The sequence below is a fragment of the Geotrypetes seraphini genome, chromosome 5 (genome assembly GCF_902459505.1).
Source record: "Geotrypetes seraphini chromosome 5, aGeoSer1.1, whole genome shotgun sequence".
In the NCBI taxonomy this organism is placed as follows: domain Eukaryota; kingdom Metazoa; phylum Chordata; class Amphibia; order Gymnophiona; family Dermophiidae; genus Geotrypetes; species Geotrypetes seraphini.
In genome coordinates, this window is record NC_047088.1 from 267330634 (window position 1) to 267357978 (window position 27345).

Below are 27345 nucleotides of genomic sequence, written 5' to 3' on the forward strand. Positions count from 1 at the left end.
TGGCTTAAAAATTACTCATATTTGTACATCACTTAAATATACCATTTAAACATGGTTAAGAACAATGTGAAAGAGTTTCAAGAAAAATGGGTGCTTTTGTGTGTATTTAGTAATCTGATTTGCCACATTACTGCGATAGAAGCCACCCCAAATCTGCCACGAAAGCAAGGCCATTGTCGCTAGTCCTGGTGCTCTATAAAGAATTTCCACACGTTAATTAAACACAGTGAGGAGTCTTGGGTACAGATGACTGTGAGAGTGGGAGATGGAAATCTTGATGGCTGCTCAGGCTGTCACCCCGGGGGCAATGATAGTTTTCTGATATCATTCTATCCTTCCTAAGTACAAAAAGCATCATGGGTTATAATATCTGGCTTCCAAAGGATATGTGATCAGCTTAGAAGTCTCAAAAGCCAGATACCTTGCAAAAGAAAGAGAAAGCAAAAGCTTCTAGACAGTTGTCCCGCTGTGTGGCATCATGACATCTTGGGATAGGGAAAGGAAAGGCAACTGGCTGTCAGTATTACTAAGGGCAATTGACAGTATAAATTCACTGCTGCCAGCCTGTCTAATACAAGTATTACTGACAATGGGGAATGCCAATAGGACAAAATGTCATCTTTGATTTACACCCAACAGCATACATGCCATAGGGGAGAGAGTGGAGCGGTGTCTTCTCACCTCCCAATCTCTTTGTGAATGTCGTAATAATCCATCATTCTCCTCATTTTCTGTAACAAGGATTCTTCTGTTTCTTCTGTAGTAACATCTGCATCAGACTTCACTGAAACAAAAATCAAGGGAATGAAACTGACTTGGGATAAGGGTGGAAGAGACAGGAGTAATGGAAAGAAGGAGAACAGGGAAACAAATGTTACTATCATAATCAGAGTAAGAAAACCATAGTATCAAAGCAGTAAATCCAGTGAATTAAAACCATAGAACTTTAGCCTTGATTCTGTAAATGGTGGCTAGATTAGCAGCACCTAACCAAGTTCTTTATGGAACTCAAAATTGTTTAATTGGTCTGGTAATTGACCACGCCATTACAAGCTAATTTTAAAAAATGAAAACCAATGACTTTCGGCACTTACATTGAGGCACCTACCTGAAAAGTGAGCGTGGTCTGATCATAACCTAATTACAGTAAATCTCTTTTTTACAGATTCTTTTACTACAAATTCTTGCTCAGAAAAAAAAACATTTTCTTACAGAGACTTTTCTAAATTGGAACATTCAGATATTTCACCATACTTCAATTCTTCTATAAATAATCAAAAATTTAAAACAGTCGAAGAACAACTTCAATATTGGAACTCAACAATAGAATCTATTTTAAATACTAAAATTCCATTAATTACTAGAACAGTCTCCACTCGAATATATAATAACCCATGGTACTCAAAAGAATTATCACAACTAAAAACTCAACTCAGGGCCACAGAAAGGAAATGGCGAGCCTCCAAAACTACTATCAATCTTCAAAGATTTAAAGAGAAAGCAACCCACTATAAGAACGAAATTGTCATGGCGAAAAAATCCTACTACAATAAAAAGATTCAAAAAGCAAACAACACGTCGGTTTTATTTAACATCTTAAAATCTTTTAATCCAGATAAAAAAAAGGACCTATCTTCCCAAAAATCTATATTATCAGCACAAGAACTAGCCAATTACTTCTGTCAAAAAATCATAAAAATTAGACAAAACTTCAAAAATTGCACATTAATAAACCCAACATCCGATAATACAAACACAAAAACTTTCATTCCAACAGCTAAATGTATCAACCTTAGAATACCATCTCTTAAGGAACTTGAAGGACATCTAAAATCCATCAATTTAAAAGGTTCCCCCTTAGATTTATTTCCGCCGTTCTATTTAAAAAAATTCTTTCATTACCTTGGCCCATTTATTCTTTCTCTTATTCAAAATAGTTTCTCATCGGTAACTATTCCCTCTTCATGGAAAAACTCAATTGTTACACCCATCATAAAAAACACTAAAATTAGTCAAGACGAAATATCTAATTATCGCCCCATTTCCAACATACCATTCCTGATGAAACTTTTAGAAAAAATTGTATTTGAACAACTCTCAGAATTTATTGAATCCTCCAATGCATTACACCCTAACCAAACTGGTTTTCGCAAGCATTATAGCACTGAACATTCCATGATCGGCCTCATTACGAATATACACTATTTTCTTGATCATCACAAATCTGTAGCCCTCTTTTCTTTAGATCTATCGGCGGCATTCGACACAATCGATCACCAACTTCTACTTGATCGACTACAATCTTTAGGCGTAGACGGCCAAGTTCTTGACTGGTTAACATCTTATCTTTCTGGCCGTACTTCTAGGGTCAAATTTAATGATGTTTATTCAGCTGATTTTAATTCCTCATATGGAGTACCACAAGGCTCAATTCTATCTCCCTTATTATTTAACATTTTCTTATCCCCTCTCATTACTATTTCTCAGTCATTGGGCTTCACAGCCTTCTCTTATGCCGATGACATCCAACTAATCCACCCTCTTAATCCGGAAAATTCAGATGAAATAAAAATTATCAACGACAAACTTGAACTAATAAAAAATTGGTTAAATAATAATAAACTGGCTCTAAATACTCAAAAAACAAAAACAATGCTTTTTACTTGGAAAGGAGACATAATTCAAAAAATACCATTCATAATAGATAATATTCCACTTGAATCAGTATCTCAATTGAAAATTCTAGGAATATTAATCGATACAGATCTTTCATTTCACAGTCATATAAGTGAAATAGTTAAATCTTGCTTCTATAGATTGCGGCTTCTTCGATCTATTTCCTCCTTTCTAGATTCTAAATCAATCAATATACAGTGGTGCCTCGCACAGCGAACGCCTCGCACAGCGAACGCTGCGCACAACGAACTTTATGTCTTGATTCGTACAACGGACTTTGTTTCACACAACGAAGTCCGGGGTTCCTGCGGGGTTGGATCGCAGCGGGGTTGGTCGAGCCGCGAGGGTAGTCTCCTTCTCCTTACCTGCCCTGTCGCAGCACACAGCCGAACGGAAATCTTCCCGATGTCAGCGCTGACGTCGGAGGGAGGGCTTAAGCAAAGCCCTCCCTTCCTCCGACGTCAGCGCTGACATCAGGAAGACTTCCGTTCGGCTGTGTGCGGCTGCGGCAGGGCAGGTAGGAAGAAGGCAATGGCGAACGAAAGAGGGGGGAGGGGGCGGTCCGCCCCGAAGAATGTGCACAGCTGGTCAGGTCCCCCGATCGACCGACAACAGGCCCGGCCGACAAACCTCCCTGCCCTGTAGCCGCGAATCTAAATTACCTCTTACAGCAGCTTCAATAATCCAGCTGCTGTAAGAAGGTAATTTAGATTCGCGGCTACAGGACAGGGAGATTTGTCCGACCGGGCCTGTTCTGTTGTCGGTCGGGTGCAAAAGCGCCACAAAGGTGGAGGCAGGGAGGGAGGAAAGGTGGAGTGGAGAAGAAAAGACGCTTAAGGGGGGAGAAGGCCGCTGAAAGCACATGTTGGAGCAGGGGATGAGAGGGAGGGAGAGAAGGGGAAATATTGGACAAGGGCAGAAGGGATGCTAAATCATAGGGTGACAGGCAGAGAGAACAACAGGAAAAAGAGTGGAAGCAATCTTGAACCCTGAGGGTGAGGGCAGAGAGAGGTGGTGAGATGATTGATCATGGGGAGAGGGACAAAAGGGAATAGAGATGGGATAGGAAGATAGTGGAAGTAAAAGGACAGGGAGATGTATGTTTTTAGATGTATCTAAATAAAAATAATAACAAAAAATTTATCTTTTTTATGTCATCTTAGCATATTTTATGCTGCAGAACGAATTATTTTTTTTTACATGTATTCCTATGGGAAAACGCGTTTCACATAACGAACGTTTCACATAACAAACTTGCTCCTGGAACCAATTAAGTTCGTTGTGTGAGGCACCACTGTACTAGTACACTCATTGATTATCTCAAAACTAGATTATTGTAACTCCCTTTTGATTAATATAACCCAAAAAGAAAAGAGACGGCTCCAAATAATCCAAAATACCGCAATCAAACTAATTCATAAAGCAAAAAAATACGATCATGTAACCCCTCTTTTTATTAAATCACACTGGCTCCCTATCTCCCATCGAATCACTTTTAAAGTACTATTTTTGGTTTGTAAAACATTAATCTTTAATGAGCCTCTATTCATATCAAAAATGATTATCCCTCACAGTTCTTCTCGTTCCCTACGATCGTCTTCAATGAATCTACTTTCAATCCCGTCTTTGAGGGTTATCGGCACAAGACGAAATGATATGTTTTCAGTTGTAGCACCTTCCTTGTGGAATGCCCTCCCAAATTTTATTAAACTTGAAAAAGATATCACTACTTTTAAAAAAATTTTAAAAACATATTTATTTCAAGATGCATTTGATTTATAACAAATATATTCTAATTTCCAGTATTTTCATAACAATCAACAAAAACCTTTTATATTTCTATCCCATTCTTACCTAATGTATTTTCCATTTTATGTAATTTCACTAAATATTACAATTGTAACTTTTCCCCTCTTACCCACTAACTCATGTATGTCCAATCCCTTTGTCTAATGTCTGGTCCAACAATATTAAATGTATTACCAAAATCTGTTGGTTTTTAATATGTACATCGCTTAGATATTGTAATAGGCCGTTGGACGATGGGGACAGGAAGGGAGTGATTAAGGAGGAAAAAGAGGTAGCTGAGAGGTTGAACACGTTCTTCTCGTCAGTCTTCACGAGCGAAGACACATCTAATATACCAGACTCAGAGGAGCTCATGAGTGGGGAACAGGCCGAAAAATTAGAGCACATAGAGGTAAGTAGGGAGGATGTCCTCAAACAGATAGACAGGTTAAAATGTGGCAAATCACCAGGCCCGGACGAGATCCACCCAAGGGTTCTAAAAGAACTAAGACAGGAAATAGCGGGCACAATCCAACATGTTTGCAACCTATCCTTGAAAACTGGTGAGGTACCAGAGGACTGGAAATTGGCAAATGTCACACCCATCTTCAAGAAGGGATCGAGGGGTGACCCCGGGAACTACGGGCCGGTGAGCCTGACTTCAATTATAGGGAAGATGGTGGAAGCTATGATCAAGGACGACATTTGCGAGCACATCGAGAGGAATGGCCTACTGAGAACAAGCCAGCATGGATTCTGTAAGGGAAGGTCGTGCCTAACGAACCTTCTGTACTTCTTTGAGGGAATAAGCAGTCGGGTGGACAATGGGGAGCCCATAGACATCATTTACCTCGACTTTCAAAAGGCTTTCGACAAGGTGCCACATGAAAGGCTGCTTAAGAAGCTGTGGAACCACGGGGTGGGAGGGGATGTGCACAGATGGATCAAGCACTGGTTGTCGGGTAGACTGCAGAGGGTTGGAGTAAAAGGTCAATATTCTGACTGGCGGGGAGTCACGAGCGGTGTGCCACAGGGATCGGTGCTAGGGCCTTTACTCTTTAACATATTCATCAATGACCTGGAAAAGGAGGCAAAATGTGAGGTTATAAAATTTGCAGACGATACCAAACTGTGCGGCAGAGTTAGGACCAGGGAGGAGTGTGAGGACATGCAAAGGGACCTGGACAAGCTGGAAGACTGGGCAAACAAATGGCAAATGCACTTCAACGTGGACAAATGCAAGGTCATGCATATAGGGAAAAAGAACCCATTGTTCAACTACAAATTGGGGGGGGGTATTGTTGGGAGACAGCAGACTCGAGAGAGACTTGGGTGTGCTGGTAGATGCATCACTGAAGCCATCTGCACAGTGCGCAGCAGCCTCTAAAAAAGCCAACAGGATGCTGGGAATCATAAAGAAGGGCATAGTATCCAGATCACGGGAAGTCATCATGCCATTGTATCGAGCGATGGTGCGTCCACATCTAGAATACTGCGTTCAATATTGGTCGCCGCACCTCAAGAAGGACATGGCGGTACTTGAGAGAGTCCAAAGGAGAGCAACGAAAATGGTAAGAGGGCTGGAACACTGCTCATACGCCGAGAGGCTGGATAGGCTGGGGCTCTTCTCTCTGGAGAAAAGGAGGCTCAGGGGAGATATGATAGAGACCTTCAAGATCATGAGGGGCATAGAGAGGGTGGATAGGGACAGATTCTTCAGACTGAAGGGGGCAACAAGTACGAGGGGGCATTCGGAGAAACTGAAGGGAGACAGGTTCAAAACAAATGCAAGGAAGTTCTTTTTCACCCAAAGGGTAGTGGACACTTGGAATGCGCTACCGGAAGAAGTGATCAGGCAGAGTACGGTACAAGGATTCAAAAAGGGATTGGATGGATTCCTGAGGGATAAAGGGATCGTGGGATACTGAGGGAGGAGCTGGGATGTAACACAAGTATAGGAAGTTACCCAGGTAATGAGTACAAACCAACCAGGTCCTGCATGTGCAAGACCGGAGGGCTAGGACTTCGATAGGAAGGCAGGACTTAAATGGGAAACCAAGGTGGCAAGGGAGCCCCTTCTGATGATTCAGACAGGTCTTGACCTGTTTGGGCCGCCGCGGGAGCGGACTGCTGGGCAGGATGGACCTGTGGTCTGACCCGGCAGAGGCACTGCTTATGTTCTTATGTTCTTATCAAATGTAAATAAACTTGAAACTTGAAACTTAAATTAGGCCAGGAAAACCCTGGCTTAATATACCACCTAACATTATGGGGCCTAAGTTGAGTTAGGTGCCACTAGGTGCGTTGGTGGTTGATTGCCAACCATGCCAAATGAGCTGGTGTCATGTGAGCTGTTTTGCTTGTTTGAAGCCTCTTAACTTTTTTGGGATATTTTGTGACTTTTTATGTTTTTCTATTTAAGACAGCCAGCATTTTTATTTTGCTGAAACACGGCCCATGTTGGGTCATTTTTATTTTATACATTATTTGATTTTTATTCTGCGGGTCACTTGTGACTGTATATACCCTTTGTGGACTGTTTTTAAGATTGTTTTTAAATCGCCCCCTTTTTTTTTTTTTAACAAAACCGCGCAAGATGTTATTAGCGCTTTTCTGAGTGAAAGAATATTTCCTCTTTTTGGTTTTAAAAGTATCTCCTTGCAACTGTCAATTATGTAGGATTCAAGCATACTTTACTGTCTGATTTTATCCAATTGCTTACCAGACTCCAGCATGTTCAAAATGCAGTGGTTTGATTTTTGAAAAATTTGGGTCTACATGATCATATTTCACCAGCTCATTATTCCTTGCATTGGCTTCCAGTCAAAAAAGCGCATTTTTAAAGCACTGGTGCTGGCATTCAGAATATTTCATATGTCACCTAAATATGTGTCTAAGAAACTACCATTTTATGCTCCTGAGTGGTCATTATCCCCCTCTTTTACTAAGGCACACTAGCCAATTTAGCACACACTAAATGCTAACGCGTCCATAGAATATAATGGGCGTGGTAGCGTTTAGCATGCCTTAGTAAAAGGACCCCTATTTTCTCAAGGTGAGAGGTGTTTTCTGTTACCTCCCACCAGTCTATGTCAGGAATCATCATCACCTTAGCTCCACAGAACATCTCATCTTTCTTTTTGAAATACATTCTCATTAATAGTGATTTATCTTGTTCAGAAAGACAAAAAAATCAAAAGGGTTGATCTGGACGATATAACATCCTGTGAATCCTCCAAAAAAAGTAGTTAATTCTATTTCTGTAGATGTCGACCGATCAACCTCTTGTTCTCCTGGGAGCTTTTTCTTTAAGGGAATATAATAACACTAAGGAAAAATAGAGTAGCTTCTTTATCCAACCCTAGAATCTCTCTGAGGTATTTCCTCCAGAGGATCTTAGGGGAAAGGAGATATATCATAGAGATATAACATAGGAAAATTAACCAATCTCAGGTTTCTACCTCTATCTGCATTTTCGTGTGGGGCGGAAAATTTCATGTCGACACCAGAAAGTATTTCTTCACAGAGAGAGTGGTTGATCATTGGAACAAGCTTCCAGTGCAGGTGATCGAGGCAGACAGCGTGCCAGACTTTAAGAATAAATGGGATACCCATGTGGGATCCCTACGAGGGTCAAGATAAGGAAATTGGGTCATTAGGGCATAGACAGGGGGTGGGTAAGCAGAGTGGGCAGACTTGATGGGCTGTAGCCCTTTTCTGCCGTCATCTTCTATGTTTCTATGATGGGTCATTTGGCCTTTATCTGCCATCATGTTTCTATGTTTCTATAATCAGAAAGTTCTATGACATCACAATGCAGGTGTAAAGAGCCTTAGCCTATAGGAAGAGGAGATGCAAATGTTAAGAGCCTTAGCCAATAGGGAGAGGAGGAGAGAGTGGCTGCTGCAGACACCAGAAAGTATTTCTTCACAGAGAGAGTGGTTGATCATTGGAACAAGCTTCCAGTGCAGGTGATCGAGGCAGACAGCGTGCCAGACTTTAAGAATAAATGGGATACCCATGTGGGATCCCTACGAGGGTCAAGATAAGGAAATTGGGTCATTAGGGCATAGACAGGGGGTGGGTAAGCAGAGTGGGCAGACTTGATGGGCTGTAGCCCTTTTCTGCCGTCATCTTCTATGTTTCTATGTTTCTATGTCTATTTTAAAGTGAACATTACAAGAATCTTTAATAGCTGAAGTCGAAACAGCCTGAAGAGCTGAAACCTGATATTGTATTGAGCAAAGAAATATTGGCATCTACATTAACAAGTTTATTTACAACTTCCTGAGAAAAGACCTTATTTTGAGAAATGACAAAATTTAACATCCCCTTCACTCTTCGATTAATGTCCCACAAATCTTTTAAAGTTATATCTTGCTTGTCTTCATTATCTACAGACAACTGAGATTCTGATATCGTGATTACTTGCGGCATCTTAACAAAGGTTACCTTCAAAGTAACTTGTTGTTTTTGAGCTGTTAATTCTGAAGTGGGGCTTTGAGATAAAGCCTCTGTTATGCAAGAACTTGATGGAGGAGGTGGAACATTTATTGGGGGAGATAGTGAAATCTCTGATGATACTGAACCCTGGTTACCAAAAGAAACAATATGACGGTCCATAGGGCCCAGCAGAACGGGAGTTGAAACTTTTGTTTTTGCCTTAAGTTTCCCCCATCTAATAATTAAGGGCTCCTTTTACGAAGCTATTACGCGCGTTAATCCATGCGTAATAGCTTCGTAAACCGTGTTAAACCGCTAACACGGCTTCATTAAAGGAGCCCTAAATTTTAAAAGTACTGTACCTCTATTTTGTCCTCAAAATTCCTCAGTACTCCTTGGTACTCCAAGGGGCAGGGCGTGCACCTCAGCCACGCACCACAGAAGTGCGATTTTCTTATAGGGATCCAAAAGGCCCCCCTATGCAGGAAAATGTAGAGGGCTTCTCCTTTGCTCAATGGAAATCGGCAAATGAAATCAGGTAGGTAACCGCCAAGTAGGGAGTCGCCAACAGCAAAACACTCTCCACAGAAAGGCTTCTCCCCCACCAGATCTTTCGATTGCAATGTGCTCAATCTCAAGCTTACTCTTATTTTTTGGTCTGGTGTCTCTTGTTTTGAGATCTATTAATGACCTCCTGGAATTCCATAAAGCTGTAAAAACATACTTATTTTAAATTACCATTTTGATATTTAGAAGAAAAACTGACAGGCTGGAATTGTTATTGAGTACCGTTGTATTTGTCTTACTTGTATTGTTTTATTATTTATGAATTTTATTTTGTAAGCCATTCTGGGTACTGTTGAGGGACAGGCTAAATAATGGAATTAATCAATTATCCAACCATTTTTTAAAATCCTGCTAAACTAAGTTCAACTAGCAGGGAGGAAATACTCCGTAGACTAGCACTTGGTCGAACTTCAATGAAGGCTCTCGTCAAAGTATTCAAAGACAAGGAGGTAACTCTCCAAACGAAGATCAGACTTGTCCACGCACTTATTTTCTCAGTGGTTGGTTATGGATACGAAAGCTGGACACTACAGAAACAAGACAGAAAGAAGATTGACTCATTTGAGCTTTGGTGCTGAAGAATAATTTTAAGCGTGCTGTGGACTGTCAGAAGAACTAACAAATTGATTCTGAAAGAGATCAAACCAGCTCTGGCTGCACACGTTGAAAACATCCATGGGGATGGCGCTGGAGGACCTTTCCGGACTAGCATACAACAGATTTCATTTCATCAAGTCACTAGGACTTGAGCACGAGTCGATGGCAGCTAACAACAACAAACTAAGTGCTTTCACCACTCTTTGGTAACAAATTACAGAGTTTAATTATAAGTTAAGTGAACAAATATTTTCCAGTTTGTTTTGAATTTATTACTTAGTAGCTTCATTGCACACACCCTAGTCCTAGTGTTTTGGGAAAGAGTGATTCACCTCTACCTGTTCCACTCCACAGACCTCTATCACATCTTCCCTGAGCCATCTTTTCTACTTTAGCCTTTCCTCTTAGTGAAGTCATCCCATCCCTTTTATCATGTTTATCACTCTTCTCTGTATCATTTCTAATTCTATTATATATTTTTTGAGATATGGTGACCACAATTGCACACAGTTTTCGAGTGCAATGATACAAAGGCTATATAACATTCTCATTTTGTTTTCCATTCCTTTCCTTTTCTTTTTTAGCCGCCACTGCACACTGAGCAGAGTTTCAATGTATTATCAACAATAACTCCTAGATCTTTTCCCTGGGTGGTGACTCCTAATGTGGTACCTTGGTGTGAGTTTCTTTTTCCCACATGCATCATTTTGCACTTGCAACATTAAGGGCCCCTTTTACGAAGGCACGTTAGCGGTTTAAAAGTCATGCATGATAAAGCCGCTAACACGGCTTCGTAAAAGGAGTCCTAAATGTTATCTGCCAGACAAGGGAAGGAGATAGCCAGAAAGTGAATATGGTCTGTGGTGATGGACAGACTGAGTGAGCCATGAGGTTCTTATATGCTAACGGTACTATGAAAGAATTAGAGAAATAATGGAAAGACTGGATAAGAGAGGATTTGAGTGATATGATCCTAGTTATAGTGATGCCTATGACTGGGTGTTTTCCATCTCCTCCAAAGATAAGACAGATGCAATAGGCTTATGTTTCAGGAGAGGAAACTTAGGTTAGAGATTAGGAAGAACTTTCTAAGCATGGGAGATGGTGTAGTTTCCATTACAGGTGATGTGCACTAGAAGGTGAGACAAAAATTTGACTCTACCAACACTGGTACAAAGAATCCTGCCTACATAGAAACGTAGAAAATGACGGCAGAAAAGGGTCACGGCCCAACAAGTCTGCCCACACTAATGACCCACCCCCCCTAATTTCTTCCTTGAAGTGATCTCACATGCTTATCCCATTTTTTCTTAAAATCTAGCACGCTGCTGGCCTCAATTACCTGCAGTGGAAGATCATTCCAATGATCAATGACTCTTTCGGTGAAGAAATACTTCCTGGTGTCGCTATGAAATCTCCCACTCCTGATTTTCAACGGATGCCCTCTTGTTGCCATAGATCCTTTAAGAAAAAAAGATATTTTCTTCTACCTCAATACGGCCCGTGACATATTTGAATATCTCAATCATGTCTCCCCTCTCTCTGCGATCCTCGAGTGAGTATAGCTGCAATTTAACCAGCCATTCCTCATACGGGAGATCCTTGAGTCCTGAGACCATCCTAGTGGCCATTCGCTAAACCGACTCAACTCTCAATACATCTTTTTGATAATGTGGCCTCAGAATTGTACACAATATTCCAGATGAGGTCTCACCATGGATCTGTACAACGGCATTATAACTTTGGGCTTCCGGCTGATGAAACTTCTTCGGATACAACCCATCATTTGTCTAACCTTGGTTGAAGCTTTCTCCACTTGATTGGCAGTCTTCATGTCTTCACTAATGATCACTCCCAAGTCTCGTTCTGCTGCAGTTCTTGCTAAGGTCTCACCATTTAGGGTGTAAGTTCTGCAAGGATTTCTGCTATCAAGGTGCATGACCTTACATTTTTTGGCATTAAAACTTAGTTGCCAAGTTATGGACCATTGTTCCAGTAAGAGTAAGTCCTGCATCATACAGTCGGGCACTGTGCATTTGCCTACTATGTTGCATAGTTTGGCGTCATCGGCGAATAATGTAATTTTACCTCGAAGCCCATGAGCCAGGTTCCTTACAAAGATATTAAATAGGATCGGACCCAAGACCGAGCCCTGTGGCACTCCACTGATCACTTCCAACGTTTCGGAGAGAGTACCGTTCACCACTACCCTCTGAAGTCTACTTCTGAGCCAGTCTTTAACCCATGCAGTTAATGTTCCTCCTAATCCCATCAAACTCATCTTGCTTAATAACCTGCGGTGTGGGACACTATCAAAAGCCTTACTGAATTCCAAGTACACGACGACCAGGGACTCCCCCATATCCAGCTTTTTCGTTACCCTGTCAAAGAAGCTGATTAGATTGGATTGGCAGGACCTTCCCTTTGTAAATCCATGTTGATGGGGATCTCGTAGATTCTCATCGTCCAAGGCATGGGCTAGATAACTACTTGAGCCCCCCACCCCCTTATTTTTAATTATTCCAGCATGGGCTGAGGGATTAACACCTACAAATAGGATGAACCTATTTCCCCTTGGTGGAGGGATGAACAGAGGGCTGCTATCAGTAAGACCTTAGATAAAAATATGGAGATTCTTACACGAGCCAGCCAGATCGGGCCGGCGTGGGAGCCCTGCTCCGCCCCCCCCCGATCCAGCAGGAGGACATTTTACCTTAAAAAAGCCAGCGCACAGCACCAACACGAGCCAGCCAGATCGGGCCGGCGTGGGAGCCCTGCTCCGCCCCCCCCGATCCAGCAGGAGGACATTTTACCTTAAAAAAGCCAGCGCACAGCACCAACACGAGCCAGCCAGATCGGGCCGGCGTGGGAGCCCTGCTCGGCCCCCCCCGATCCAGCAGGAGGACATTTTACCTTAAAAAAGCCAGCGCACAGCACCAACACGAGCCAGCCAGATCGGGCCGGCGTGGGAGCCCTGCTCGGCCCCCCCCGATCCAGCAGGAGGACATTTTACCTTAAAAAAGCCAGCGCACAGCACCAACACGAGCCAGCCAGATCGGGCCGGCGTGGGAGCCCTGCTCCGCCCCCCCCGATCCAGCAGGAGGACATTTTACCTTAAAAAAGCCAGCGCCAACGGCGCGCTGCCGTTCGGCGTGCCGACGAAGGCGCACGACAAAGGCGCCTGCGCCTTAGTGAGCGCCTTCGTGAAGCACCGAGGGAAGCACTAGCGAGGAACACCTACGCCCCAAAGACCGCTCCACTGGATCACCTGCCGACTACCAATACAAGGTAAGGAGCGAAAAAACCCGCTCCTCCCCCCCCTCACAGCACGGAAAAACACCACACCACTCAAACCATACACAGTCCTACTATAATATATTCGCAACCCTGCAAATGTATTATTGATAAAGACAGGAAACCTACGTGTACAAAAACCAACAAAATCAACACCAGAAGGACTTCAACAACCAGCAAACATGAAGCTCCTACTAATCCTACTGATATATTTGCTATGCAATAATGTTAAAAATGTTATATCACTCTATCCAAAGCCTCACTCTGCTCACGAACCTGACACACCCACTAGGCTCCTAATTAACCAACAGGATGAAAGAGTAAATCATATTAATATAATCACAAGCAATAATAGACCCCGCCGTACCTTCAAAAAAAGACCAAGAGAGATAAAACTCATCAAAAGCACTGCACCCACCACACCCATCACAACTACCTCCATTCCCTGCGCCTACCTCAACACTAGATCAGTAAGGAACAAAGCTTTCCTAATCAAAGACTGGATCGAACGCAAGAAGCTAGCCTGCCTCTTTCTAACAGAAACATGGTTACTGTCCGAAGAAGATCCAATACTAAACGACCTAATACCGGAGAACTACAAAATCCACATGTTAAATCGTGAAGACCGTAGAGGGGGAGGACTAGCAGTCATTCTCAAGGAAGAACTCGAACTTAAATTAGTAGACTCCAGGATAACCAACCAACTGGAAACACTAACATGCAAAATTAGCAACAAAGACCTAGAAGAGTACCTTTCCTGCATTCTATTTTATGTACCACCAAAATGCTGGCCAAAGGCCAAAGAAGACCTCTTTGAATTCATCCTACATAACTCAATCACTCCATCCTATAATATTATAGCAGGAGACGTAAACCTACACTTAGAGAATGAGGACAACCCTGACGCAAACGAGCTTAAACACTTCCTATCCTCACTCAACTACATTCTCCCTTCACCCACACAAACCCATGAAAAAGGTCACCAGCTAGATTTGGTAGCTATGTCCTCAAAAGAAATCCCAAACCCCGCTATTTCCATATCGAACGGCATCTGGAACCATGACATCTGGTCCGACCATTTCACCTATTACTTCAATTTAAACTGGAACCAACCAAAAGAAAAACCTCACCCAAAGATAAGAAAAGAACATCTTACAAGGGGCCACATCAACCCAGAAGAATACTGGGCACACTATGAAGCGCTCGAGGAGACAAACGAAGAGGGTGAATTCTGGGAACAATGGTCAAAAACAAGCACAACCATCCTAGACAAAATAGCCCCTAAACGAAACAGAACAAACCGATCAAACAAATACAATAACTGGTTCGACTCGGAATTACTAATAATGAAACAATCAACACGAAGACTAGAACGGATCTGGAAAAAATCAAACGATAAGACTGACAGGAACAATTGGAGATCAAACGTAAAAGAATATAAACAACTGATAAAAGAAAAAAGGAAAACATTCTACTCATCCATAATACAAATATCCAACACAAGTCCAAAAGGAATTAACACTCACGAATTGTTCAATCTAGTTAAAAATCTATTCGACACCACACGCCACAGACGATCCACGCTCGACAACAAACTCCCAACAGCAGACGATCTAGCACAACACTTTGACTCAAAAATTGTGAACCTAAGGAACAACTGCCCAACAAACAACACAGATGAACAGCAAATAGCCAACCTACATGAAAATGAAACACCAGTTGACATGTTTTGGAACTCCTTTCAGGACCCAGAATGGAATAACTTCACAAAACTCTATCACAAATACACTAAATCAAACTGCATCCTAGACCCCTGTCCTCCCAACATAATGAAAGCAGCCCCATTAGACTTTAAAATAACACTATGGACTCACATATCTAACAATTTCAAAAACGGAAAATTCCCATCAAAAAATGGTCACATCATAATCACCCCAATTCCAAAAAATCACAAACTACCTCTAACATCAGCAACTAACTATAGACCAGTAGCATCCATCCCATTTTTCGTAAAAATAATGGAAGGTTTAGTACAAATCCAACTGATGAACTACCTAGATAAGTTCTCGCTGTTACATGAAACCCAATCAGGCTTCAGACCGCTGTTTAGCACGGAGACGGTGATTGCAGCGATCCTAGATTACATACGCAACCTATTCAGCAAAGGCCACAAAGCCTTAGTCATGCAATTCGACATGAGCTCGGCCTTCGACTTGGTAGACCACGAAAAAAATTACTACAATGCCTAGATGCAATCGGCATCGGAGGCGAGGTGCTGGACTGGTTTCGAGGATTCCTTACGACCCGCACCTATCAAGTGCGCTCCAATTGTAACCTCTCCAAAATATGGAGAAATCCATCAGGCGTTCCACAGGGGTCCCCACTATCCCCACTACTCTTCAACGTCTACATAGCTTCACTGGGTACGCAGCTGACACAGCGAGGTGTAAAAGTATTTAGTTATGCAGACGACTTCACAATCATTATCCCGTTTAATACATCGCCCTCCGAAATCACCCCAACAGCAACTGAAGCACTAAACATGATGGAACAATGGACCACAGACTTCAAACTGAAGCTCAATTCAGAGAAAACTAAATTCTTTATAGCCTCGCCACAGGCACATAACACGACAAAATCACTACACATTAACAATCTTAACTACCCTATTCAACCAACGATGAAGATCCTGGGAGTAATGCTGGACCAAGGTCTAACCATGAAAGACCATATAGACTCCCTAATCAAAAAAGGGTTTTTCACCCTCTGGAAACTTAGGTCTATTAAGGCTTACTTCCACACTTCAGCCTTCAGAATTCTAGTACAATCCCTTATACTAAGCCACCTGGATTATTGCAACATCACCCATCTGACAATCCCCCAGAAGCAAATGCAAAGACTACAACTCATACAAAACGCAGCAGTCAGGATGATTTTTGGGTTGAAGAAGTACGACCACATAACCCCTTCCTACAGACTCCTACACTGGCTGCCGATGAAGGCACGCACGAAGTTCAAGCTAGGATGTCTCTGTTTCAAGGTATTAAACGGTCTAGCCCCTAAATACATCACAGACCTCTTCTCATTCCCAACCAACAGACATGAAAGAAAAACACACCTGAAATTTGTCTCCCCACCGGCTAGAGGGTGTAAATATAAGAGATACCATCAACAACTGTTATCGTACCAAGCAGCCACATGGGGCAAAGACTTAGAAAAACTAATTGCACATACAACCAACTATGGTGAATTTAGGAAACACCTAAAAACATACCTGTTCTTGAAATACTTAGATAACGAACCAGAACATCAGCCCCCTTTATAATACCACAACATACCCAAATCATTAAATTATAAACCCCAACCCAATCACCAACCATGAACACTATATTCAATTTAAGGAACATTTCTAATCATGTGTAAGCAGCACGGCACACAAACTGCTGTTAATATTTATTAATGTTGGAACTACCAGATGTACAATGTTATACCCTTTAATCCGCTGTATGTACAGTCTCTCTTTATTGTAACTACAGTTTATCTATATTGTAACTACAGTTTCTCTATATTGTAAACCACTTCTCTTTATTGTAAACCGCCTAGAAGTCGCAAGATAGTTGGCGGTATATAAAAATAAAGTTATTATTATTATTATTACTGTTCTTTAGAGACTTGCTCCCCCACAATTTTAAGTGTGCCTCCAATATCTTTCCAGAAAAATCTCCTTGAGTGGTTAGGTTATATGTAAGATAATGGAGAATTTCCAACAAACTGGGGACATATAATAATTATTCCAATTATTAAAAACCAGAAAGAATCTATCACTTCCGTTTCAAATTATAGACCTATTGCTTCCATCCCTGACTGCCCAGTGATATGATAGCTTAGAGATCTGCTCATTTATCATATCACAGGGCAGTCAGAGACACCTGCCTGGAAACTACTATAGCTCAATAAGTATAAGCCCTGTGCTCCTCTTCCAGAGGTCATGGGTTCAAATCCCAACCAGCTCCCCAGCACGTATTTTAATTGTGGCATTCTACCTTGTAGGTGCACCTTGATGATCTCACAATGAGGTCACCATTGTGCAGCTGCAAACCTCCATTTGCAATGAAGTAGAAGCCATGCTAAGATCTGTATCTGTTTTTAAGCTTTTGCAAATGAAGTTATGCATTCAATCTATATATTTTTGTCATGTGCTTTCTTTGCTTTCAAGAATGAGCTGATTAGAGCACTGTTTAGTCAGAAAAAAGGGTAGCTTTTTAACAAGAAAACTAAAGCTATGTTTTTCATGTGCTGTGCTTCAGTTAATGGATCTTTTCCTCTAATTAGCAAATAACATTGCTGTTTGTCCATAAAAATATTTATTTATTTATTTGATTTTTAGCCCGTCCTCCCAAAAGAGCCCAGAATGGGTTACAAAGTACATCCATAATAATCCAGACAGAGCAGAGATGACATTTTACATAAATTACAATATAGACATGACAATAAAACATATGTACTAAGTAGCATCTGGTGAGATTAAGTGACATAGTGCGTTGACTGGGTGGCATTTCAGGGTGAATGACTTTAAGGCGCTGGGTTAGTAAAGAGGAAGGTTCCTTCCTGAAGTTCCAGAGTCCATCTAGTGATCTGACAGATGGAGGGATTGTGTGCCAAAGTTTGGGTATGAAATGTGAGTAGGAGCATTTGCGGGCAGTTTCAGTTTTGAGGGAGCGGCCAGAAGGTATGGTCAGTCGTTTTTCTCCTTGGGACCTCAGTGGTCGTTTTGGGAAGTAGATTTGTAGTTTAGTTTTCATGTAGTACAGAATCGTTTCATGGAAGGTTTTGAAAGCGAGGAGCAGGGCCTTGAAGGTGCAGCGTTTTTGAATGGGCAGCCAGTGCATGGAAGCTAATGCAGGGGTAACATGGTCGCGGATGCCTAGGTTTTTCAGAAGGCGGATTGCAGCGTTTTGCACCCTTTGGAGGCGGGAGAGAGTTTTGGTAGGCAGGCCTACTAGTAGAGCGTTACAATAGTCTATATGGGATAGAACAAAAGTCGGGCAAATTCAGATTCTGAGAAGTAGGCACGTATGGTTTTTAGCTGGCGGAGGTAGTAGAAGGAGGATGATACTAGTTTGGATACGTGATCTGTCATTGATAAATTAGAGTCAAGAGTTACTCCTAGGCTGCGGACGTTGTCTTTGGGTGTAAGGGTGTTTGTGGCCCAGAAAAAGGACGGACGGGGGTATACGCATAAATCTTTGTGGATCCAGAGAAGTTCTGTCTTGGATTCATTTAACTGTAATTTGTTTACGGTCATCCAAGACTTTATTTCAGTTAAGCAAGACTGGAGATATTTGATTTGTGTGTCTCAGTGACGGCCTAGGGGAAGATAGAGTTGTAGGTCGTCAGCGAAGGAGTGGATTCTGATGCGATGTTTACCCGCTATGTCCAGTACTGGTTTGACATAGAGGTTGAAGAGGAGAGGTGAAAGTAAAGCTCCCTGAGGCACTCCATAGTGGAGTGGTTTGGGTTCAGATAAGGATTTTCCTAGTAGGACTCTCTGCAATCTGTCGTTCAGGAATGAAGAGAACCATTGAAGTGCATTGTCACGGATTCCAATGGACTTTAGCCTGGACAAGAGGAGAGAGTGGTCTATGGTGTCGAAGGCGGCACTGAGGTCTAATAGTACCAGCAATGCATCATTTCCATCATCTAGGATTTTCCAGCAGTCATCTAGGATGTCCAAAAGCACAGTTTCTGTGCTGTGGTGTTTTCTGAAGCCCGATTGGAAGTTGGAGAGGGTGGCGTTTGTCTCCATAGAAGGTTTTGCATGCAGAATATCTGTTTTGATGTGCCCCGTTTATGTGGTACCTTATTAAATGTATTTTGAGCTTAATAAAGCAGAAATAAAACCCTAGAGAGCTATATAGCAGATCACATTAAGGACATCCAAACTGTGCCTAAGTTCCGAAAGAATGTACAAAGAGTGTCTAAGTTCCGTCCATAGAACTCAGGTCTATCTGAAGCCTAAACTGTGCTCCAAAGTAGACTTCCTTACAATGCCTATACAATTGCTCTGCAGCTTGCTAGCTCACTCTGTAGTACACTGGTTAAACTATACTCTTCTATCCTAATGTTGCTGGTTTGAATTCCAGTTACTCTGTCTGATGGAAGAGAAATAAATAAAAGCATTAAACAGATCCAACTCCTAGTATTACAATTATAATGAAAAACATCATAAAATCACCATCATAATAATAAAATATTGTAATATTAAGAACACTGTTTGGACATCTAAAGCTTATCTCTAAAGGACGCCTAAAAAGTTAGACACTGAACTCTGCTGAGCGCCATTCTGCAAAGGTCGCCTAACTTAGGCACCTAACATTAGACGCATTTTGCAGAATCAGGGTCTTAGTGTTACTTATTTTAAAGTTTGTCTGTATTTCCTCCTTTCTGTTTTTTGTAGTTTTTATTATTTTGAACCCGTTTTTAACTTTGTCAACCGCCTTGATTTGACAACAATTGTTAAGAAAAGCGGTATTTCAAATAAACTAACTATAACTACAAAAACGCTAGGATAGGACAGGTGTTGCGCTCCTATATTTTGGATGTCTCATTTGCAGATTACTCTGCGGTCACAGTGACTATTAGTTGGCAGGCGGAGAGGAAAGATAGAACCTGGAAGCTGAACCCCACATTATACCTTGATCGGAAATATTGTTGCTACCTGGCGGAGGCCTGGCAGGATTACTACAAGACTAATGTATCAGATGTTGCTTTTCAGGAGGCAGCCAAGACTTATCTGTGGGGTCGGGTCATTGAATATACTGTACGGAAGTGTAAACAGCAGGATTTAGAACTGGGCCCCCTTACTACACGATTGCATACCTGTCGGAGGCTGCAGGTCCGCTCTGCCTCTGATGCAGTTCGGAACGAGTATATTGATTGATAGTATACTCACAGAACGGGCGCTGACCCATATTCAGGTGTATAAATACAGGCTTCATATGTGGAGAGCTAAGGCCGGGAAACTTCTGGTCAACCTAGTGAGACCCACTTGGAAACTGGCTCGGGTGTCTCACATTAAGGAGGGGGGCCAGATTACTCATTCCTCTAAGAAGGGCATACAAGATCAGTTTGTGCGATTTTATAGAGACTTGTATAGTGCGGGTCCCTTTGATGTTGCACATAGGGATAAATTTTTTCAACACCTGAAATTACCACGCGTTTCTGCCTCACAATTGCAATTCCTCAATGCCCCCATCACGGCATCAACAGGCCATTAGACGGCTAAAGTTGGCCAAAGCCCCAAGGCCGGATGGCATGGGGCCTGAGTTTTATAAACTTTTGTCCGGACAAGTGAACACTGCCATGGCTGCAATGTTTGCGGAATTGCTGAAGGAGGAGGGGGGTGTTTCATCCGGAACAAAACCATGTGCATATAATGGTTCTGCCCAAGCCCGGCCAGGACCCGGAGCTAGTGGGTTCATATCAGCCCATATCTTCGCTCAATCAGCATATGAAGCTCTTGACTGTGATTCTCACCTGCCAATTAGCAAAGGTAATTCCATCCCTGATATATACGTATCTGGTGGGCTTTGTGCCCGGTTGCTTTTCCTCTTCTAACATTCTGAAGGCTTTGGTGGCGTTAAGGGAGGATCGTGGTACAGCTGGGGATGATATCCTTGCTAGTTTAGACATGGAAAAGGCCTTTGATAAGGTTACCTGGTATTGTTTGCCTTCTTGATATACTGTTCGTTTTTGGTTTTTCTCTACCAATAAAAATGAATTTGGAAAAAAAAATCTTTACCGACTTAATTTGATACAAAACACAGCAGTTTGTCTGATTTTTAGACTGAAAAAGACAGATAATATAACACCTTATTACAGAGAACTACACTGGCTCCCTGTTGAGGCCAGAATGTTTTTCAAGTTAGGATGTTTGTGTTATAAGGCTTTATATGGTCTGATAGAACATTTTAAATTTCTTCTAGAAGTTCCTCATGTATTTCAGCATTATTTGACTTTCCATTGACCAAGGACTGCCAGTACAAAAGATATCACAATTCACTGCTGTCATTTCAAGCACTATTTGGGATTCTGTCCTTCGCCGGTGACTTTCCATTTCTACTTCTTATATGAATTTGAGGAAATTGTTAAAAACTTATCTATTGGCGAAGTTTTTGTAAGATTATTTATATGCACAGTTTCTGTGAAGATTAATTTTTGTAGCTCGCTGCCGATGTATAGCTTTTCTGAAATTTGTTAAACCTCATCGATCTGCAAGGATGTTAAGGATGTGGCTATCTGCTTACCCGATCGCACCATCAACTCTGCTTTGCAGGAGACCTCTCCTGCCAAGTTTTTAGCAATGCAGGTATAAACCCCACTGTCCTCCTCAGTAGTGTTCAGGATTACAAGGGAGCACTCATTGTCATCATAGACAAATGTGAAGTGGCTGCTCTCTGCCAGTAAAGCTTCATCCTTAATAGAAAACAAATAGGCATTTTTACAAGGAAAGAGCAACCTTTTATGGTCACTCAAAAGATGTCAGAAACTTACTTTGTACCACAAGATGTCAGGGAGCGGCTTCCCTTCCACCACCACAGCAAAGCGCACTGTCTCGCTGATCTGAATGTCAATATCCTCCATAATGGATTCAAAGTAGGGGGTCTCTAGTGACAGAAAGATAAAAAGAAGGCTTTAAAATTGATATGGACAAAAGATCATTTGCACAATGCATCAAGAAGCAAATAAATCCATTATCTAATCTAATCATAATGTAATCTTTTGGATTTCTGAGTCATTAAAGGACCGCTCAATGTGGTTTACAGCAGTTTTAATTAGAAAATACATGCTCAATGGCAGCAGTCTCAGACACATAAGGGGTCAATAATGAAAGCCAGTTAATGGGTATGAGAGCCTCCTAGGTACTTAACTGGTATTACGTGGGCCCTCAGAAAGTATGAAAATGCACTGCTAAATATCGCCTCTAAATGGTTAAACTCAAACCAGCTATTGTTATAATAATAATAATAATAACTTTATTTTTCTATACCGCCATAGTCAGGCGACTTCTAGGCGGTTAACATTGTAAGAAGGCTGGACATTCAGCGAATAAAAAGAGGTCTTAATGCAATACAATAATTCTGCATACAATACAATACAATGGGTCTGAATACAGTACAATACAATACAATACGATGAGTCTGAATACCATACAATACAATAGAATACAATAAGTCTAAGTACAATACCATACAATGAGTCTAAATACTTTACAATAATCTAAATGGGAAACTTACGTTCTAATTGGAGTTCTAAGGGTAATGAATATCTGAATACTTTAGTACTAACATATTAATTGGGGTTCTCTGGGTAGAGAATACCTAATACGTGAAGGGAGCTTCTTGAGAGAAAGAAAAGGAGATTACAGGGGGGAAGTTCTAGTGAGGGAGGGGATTGTTTTGATTGTTTGTTGGGGTGGTCCAAGGTCAGAGTCGACATTTATCCAGGTATTAGCTGATTTTCACCGGGATCTGGATAGGTAAATCTGCTTCAAACTTAAATCCTGCAAGTGCATCTTAGACCCTTTCCCATCCTACCTTTATGAAAACATCCCTGTACAGGCCATCTCTTCCCTTACCAACCTTATAAATAAAGTTTTACTATCGGGCCTGTTCTCCACAGAAATGGGACACATTGCCTTATCCCCTCTTCTAAAGAAAGCCGATCTCGACCCTTCCTTACCATCGAACTACTGCCCCATAGCAAACATCCCTCTTTTAACAAAACTTCTAGAGACCATAGTCGCTACTCAGCTTTCCTCTTACCTAGAAAGATTCTCCATTCTCCAACACTACCAATACGGATTTAGACCCAATTTCAGCACCGAGTCCCTCCTAGTCTCCTTAATTTCAAAGGTGCAACAATTACACGCTCGAAACAAATTTGCTGTTCTTCTACAGTTCGATCTCTCCGCGGATTTCGACGTCGTGCACCATGACATATTAATCTACCAACTTTCTGAGATAGGAATAGACTCCTTTGTCCGAAAGTGGTTCTCAAACTTCCTTCGCGCACGTTCCTACATTGTCAACACAAACGGCTCCAATTCTGCTCCGTGGTCACCATCCTGTGGTGTCCCACAAGACTCCCCCCATCCCCTATTCTCTTCAACATGTACATGACCTCCCTGAAGCTCCTCAAATTAACCCCCTTGAAACAATATACACATACGCAGATGACATACTTATCCTCCTAGAAACAGACCAGAACCTCACAAACCTCCAAGAGAATATCACTTCATGCATAATGAGACTTCACGCCTGGTCCCTCTCTGTACAGATGAAATTAAATGAATCAAAAACAAAATTACTCTGGCTCGGCCCAAAATTATTACACTTGCCCACCCTCTTCACACTGCCCACAGGCCCTGCTCTGCATCTTGAATTCTCAAGCAAGGTCCTCGGCATATCGATTCCTCCCTCTCCCTCAACGATCACCTGAATTCCCTGGCAAAATCATGCTTTTTCAGCCTCCACATGCTGAGGAAAGTAAGATCCTATTTTCACCAACAACATTTCACCGTCCTTGTACAATCCATCATCCTATCCAAACTCAATTACTGTAACGCCATTTATTTATGCCTAACAAAAAAAAGTCTTCGCAGACTCCAACTTATCCAGAATACTGCAGCCAAGCTGATTTTTGCTAAACGCAAATTTGATCATGTCTCCCCTCTACTTACCAATCTCCACTGGCTCCCAGTACTTTCCAGAATTCATTTCAAATGCTCCTTCCTGGCCTTCAAGATCATTCACGGCATCCTTCCGCCCCTAATCCCTCTATCCTTCCTCGTCTATACGCCTGCTACCACCAGATCCGCTCACAGATATAAACTATCCTTCCCCTCTCTACATGGCATCCTCCACGCTGGCAAACTGGGAAAATCCCTTCTCTCCAAAATCACAGGCCTTTGGAATGATCTCACTATTCCGCTGCGGAACCTGGGCTCCCTCCACTATTCCGAAAAAAAACTGAAAACCTGGCTTTTCTCTAACATCTAACATCTCTTCCCCTGTCAACATCCTCCTCTATTCACATGGTCTTGTAAATCTCTCTCCTCTCTCTTCCTATATTTTTAAACATTGTAAACCGTGTCGAGCTCCACTTCCATGGAGATGATGCGGTATATAAACTTAAGGCTTAGTTTAGTTTAAACATAGCAATAGGACAGCACAAAAAGCAGTCCTAACTTTGCCTAATTGTCCATCCAGAGAAAGGGGTCTGTCACATGAGATGCCTTAAAGCAGCTTAGGTGCAGGCCCTCCAACCTTCCCTCCCCAATCCAACACAACAGCATCCCTCTACCGATCCCTCAGTCCTCTAACACCCCTCCCCCAAACCTGACATAGAGAAAGTCTCATACATAATTTGCCCTCCCTCTAAACCCCCATTCCAGAATCCTCTCTTCTCAAATCCCCTGTTTTGTCATAAAGACCCCCTTTGCACAGATCACGTCCTCCCTCAACCCCCCTAATCCGACATAATGAAATGATCTCTCCTTCCCTAATATAAAATCTAACATAAAGATCCCCCAGCAGGACCCTCCCTCCCCAACCCCCAATCCAGCATAAATGTATGCCAGTCTTGTATGCCCAAATATTTAAACCTATTGTATATCTTATATGTCTAATTTCGCTCCATTGTGTATGTTCACTTGTTAGACCATTCTGAGCTACTGGGAGGACGGGATAAAAATCTAAATAAATAAATAAAAATAAATAAATAAAATGTTTATGCTTAAGTTCTTGGTATACCACCTTTCTCAACAAATCAAAGCGATTTACAAACAATATAAAAGCAAAAAGAGAACAGAACTCCATAAAATCATAGGAAAGGCCAACAAGGTAGGAAGGTAATATGAGGGGCTAACAGAGAAGATTGAGTGAGGAAAAGGGGAAGGAGAAAGGGGTGCTATTTGAGAGAGCAACTAGCATACTGAAAAGTCCGGAAACGACAAACTTCTAAGATTACTTGGAATAGAAGGAAGCAGGGCATGAGTTCCATAGATGAAAGGTGACACAAAAGAATACACAATGTCTGATAGATTCAAGATGGGAACAAAAAATTGGGAGGATAGTAAGATGGTGTCAAGCAAAAGAATGTAAGGCACAAGATGGAGTGTAAAGAGATATTAAAAAGAGCAAACATGATGGAGATGCTCTATAAAGAACCTTACGAGTTAAGATCATAATCCTGTGTTGAATGAGTAATTAATGGTGACATACATAGAGAAGGTTAACATAGTCACAACCATGTATTTGTGTAAAGAATCTAATGGAACATATTCTTGACTGACTGTAATCTTTTATTTTTTTGAGTTTACCTCATTGTATTTATGTTTTATATTTAATCTTTTTTTCTGTATTTATGCTGTTAACAAAATAGTATATTTATGGTGAACTGTACTTGCTGTGCACCACCTTGGGTGAATCTCTTCATAAAGGAGGTTAATAAATCCCAATAAAAAATAACAGAAGAAGGGAATCCTGAATAGATAATGTTGCAATAGTCTAGCCTGAAAGCTACTAACATAGTAGATGACAGCAGATAAACACCTGAACGATCCATACTAGAGTACAGTAGTGTGGCAGAGTAAGAAAACTAGATTGGAAAAACATTTGAGAGTCTATAATGATTCCTAAATATTTACATGAGTCCACTAGTGTTAAAGGAGAACCATGCAAAGTGGGGTAACTGTGGGTGACCTGTTATTCAAGAGGTAATGGATTTTGAGGGGGTTAAGCAATAAGTGATGAGAAGTCAACCAGTTTTCAATGGAATTGAGACAATACTGTAAATTGGACAGGCCAGTGTTATAAGGATCTTGAACTGAAACAAATAGTATATCATCTCCATAGAAATGGAGTACCCCTGAATCAAGGAAGAGGACTGATCTAAATATTAAAGAGTAAAAGGGCAAGGACTGATCCTTAGGGACCACCACAAGTGAAAGTATGTGGGGAGGACTGAGAGAAAGAAATTACCACTGAAAAGGTTCTATCAGAGACATAAGATCCAAGCTACCATTGAACTGTTGTAAAGATTCCAATTTCTGAAAGCCTTCAGAGAAGAGGAAAGCAGTTTATGAAATCATAGGCCACAGTTAAGTCCAAGAAAACCAACAGAACCTCATTACCTTGATAAAAAGTAGCATGAAAGTCATTAAGGAGAGCAGTAATTATTGTTTCTGTCAAATGACCAGGTCTAAAGCCAGATTTTCAAGGATGGAGAGTATTAGAAGTTTCAACATACTGAAGAACCTAGGAGAAAGACACCTTCTCGGTCAATGTTGAGGGAAATGAGAGATTGAAGATTGACCTGTAATTCTTGACCAAAAAAGCTTTGAGAGTTGGTCGCTTAAGACAACCCAGATAACTGCCTTGAGGTATCGGGCTTGTGTTAAGGATATTATAGATCATAGAGAGGATGAACAGAAGTATTTAGGAACTCCTAACAAGGATGGAGGGAAAGGATCCAAAGTAACAGGCTGGGTCAGGAACTGGTTGAGTGGAAGATGACAGAGTGTAGTGATCAATGAAGATCACTCTGAAGAAAGAGATGTTACCAGTGGTGTGCCTCAAGGTTCTGTTCTTAGGCCAGTTCTTTTTCACATTTTTATAAACAATATTATTGAAGGGCTGTTGGGTAAGATTTACCAGTTCTTTTTAACATTTTTAGAAACAATATTGCTGAAGGGCTGTCGGGTAAGAATTGCCTCTTTGTGGATGATACCAAAATCTGCAATAGAGTAGACATGATGGTTTGAATGACATTAAGAAAGACCTGGCAAAGCTCAAAGAATAGTCTAAAATTTAATGCTAAGAACTGCATGGTCATGTATTTGGGCTACCAAAACCCAAGAGAACGGTACTGTTTAGGGGGGTAAAGAACTTATGTGCATAACAGAAGAGTGGGACTTGG

General features: G+C 41.5%; 1 protein-coding gene across 4 annotated transcripts in view; it reads right to left on the reverse strand.

The window, feature by feature from the left end:
- Positions 1-27345, reverse strand: part of SPEG (striated muscle enriched protein kinase) — a 543710-nt gene that overhangs the window by 235088 nt on the left and 281277 nt on the right. For all 4 annotated transcript variants that reach the window (XM_033947131.1, XM_033947130.1, XM_033947129.1 and 1 more), the window contains 3 exons: positions 21919-22031; positions 21672-21840; positions 682-784 (listed from right to left, as the gene is read on the reverse strand). In XM_033947131.1, the coding sequence (XP_033803022.1) occupies positions 682-784; positions 21672-21840; positions 21919-22031 (385 nt within the window). The remainder of the gene's footprint in view (positions 1-681; positions 785-21671; positions 21841-21918; positions 22032-27345) is intronic.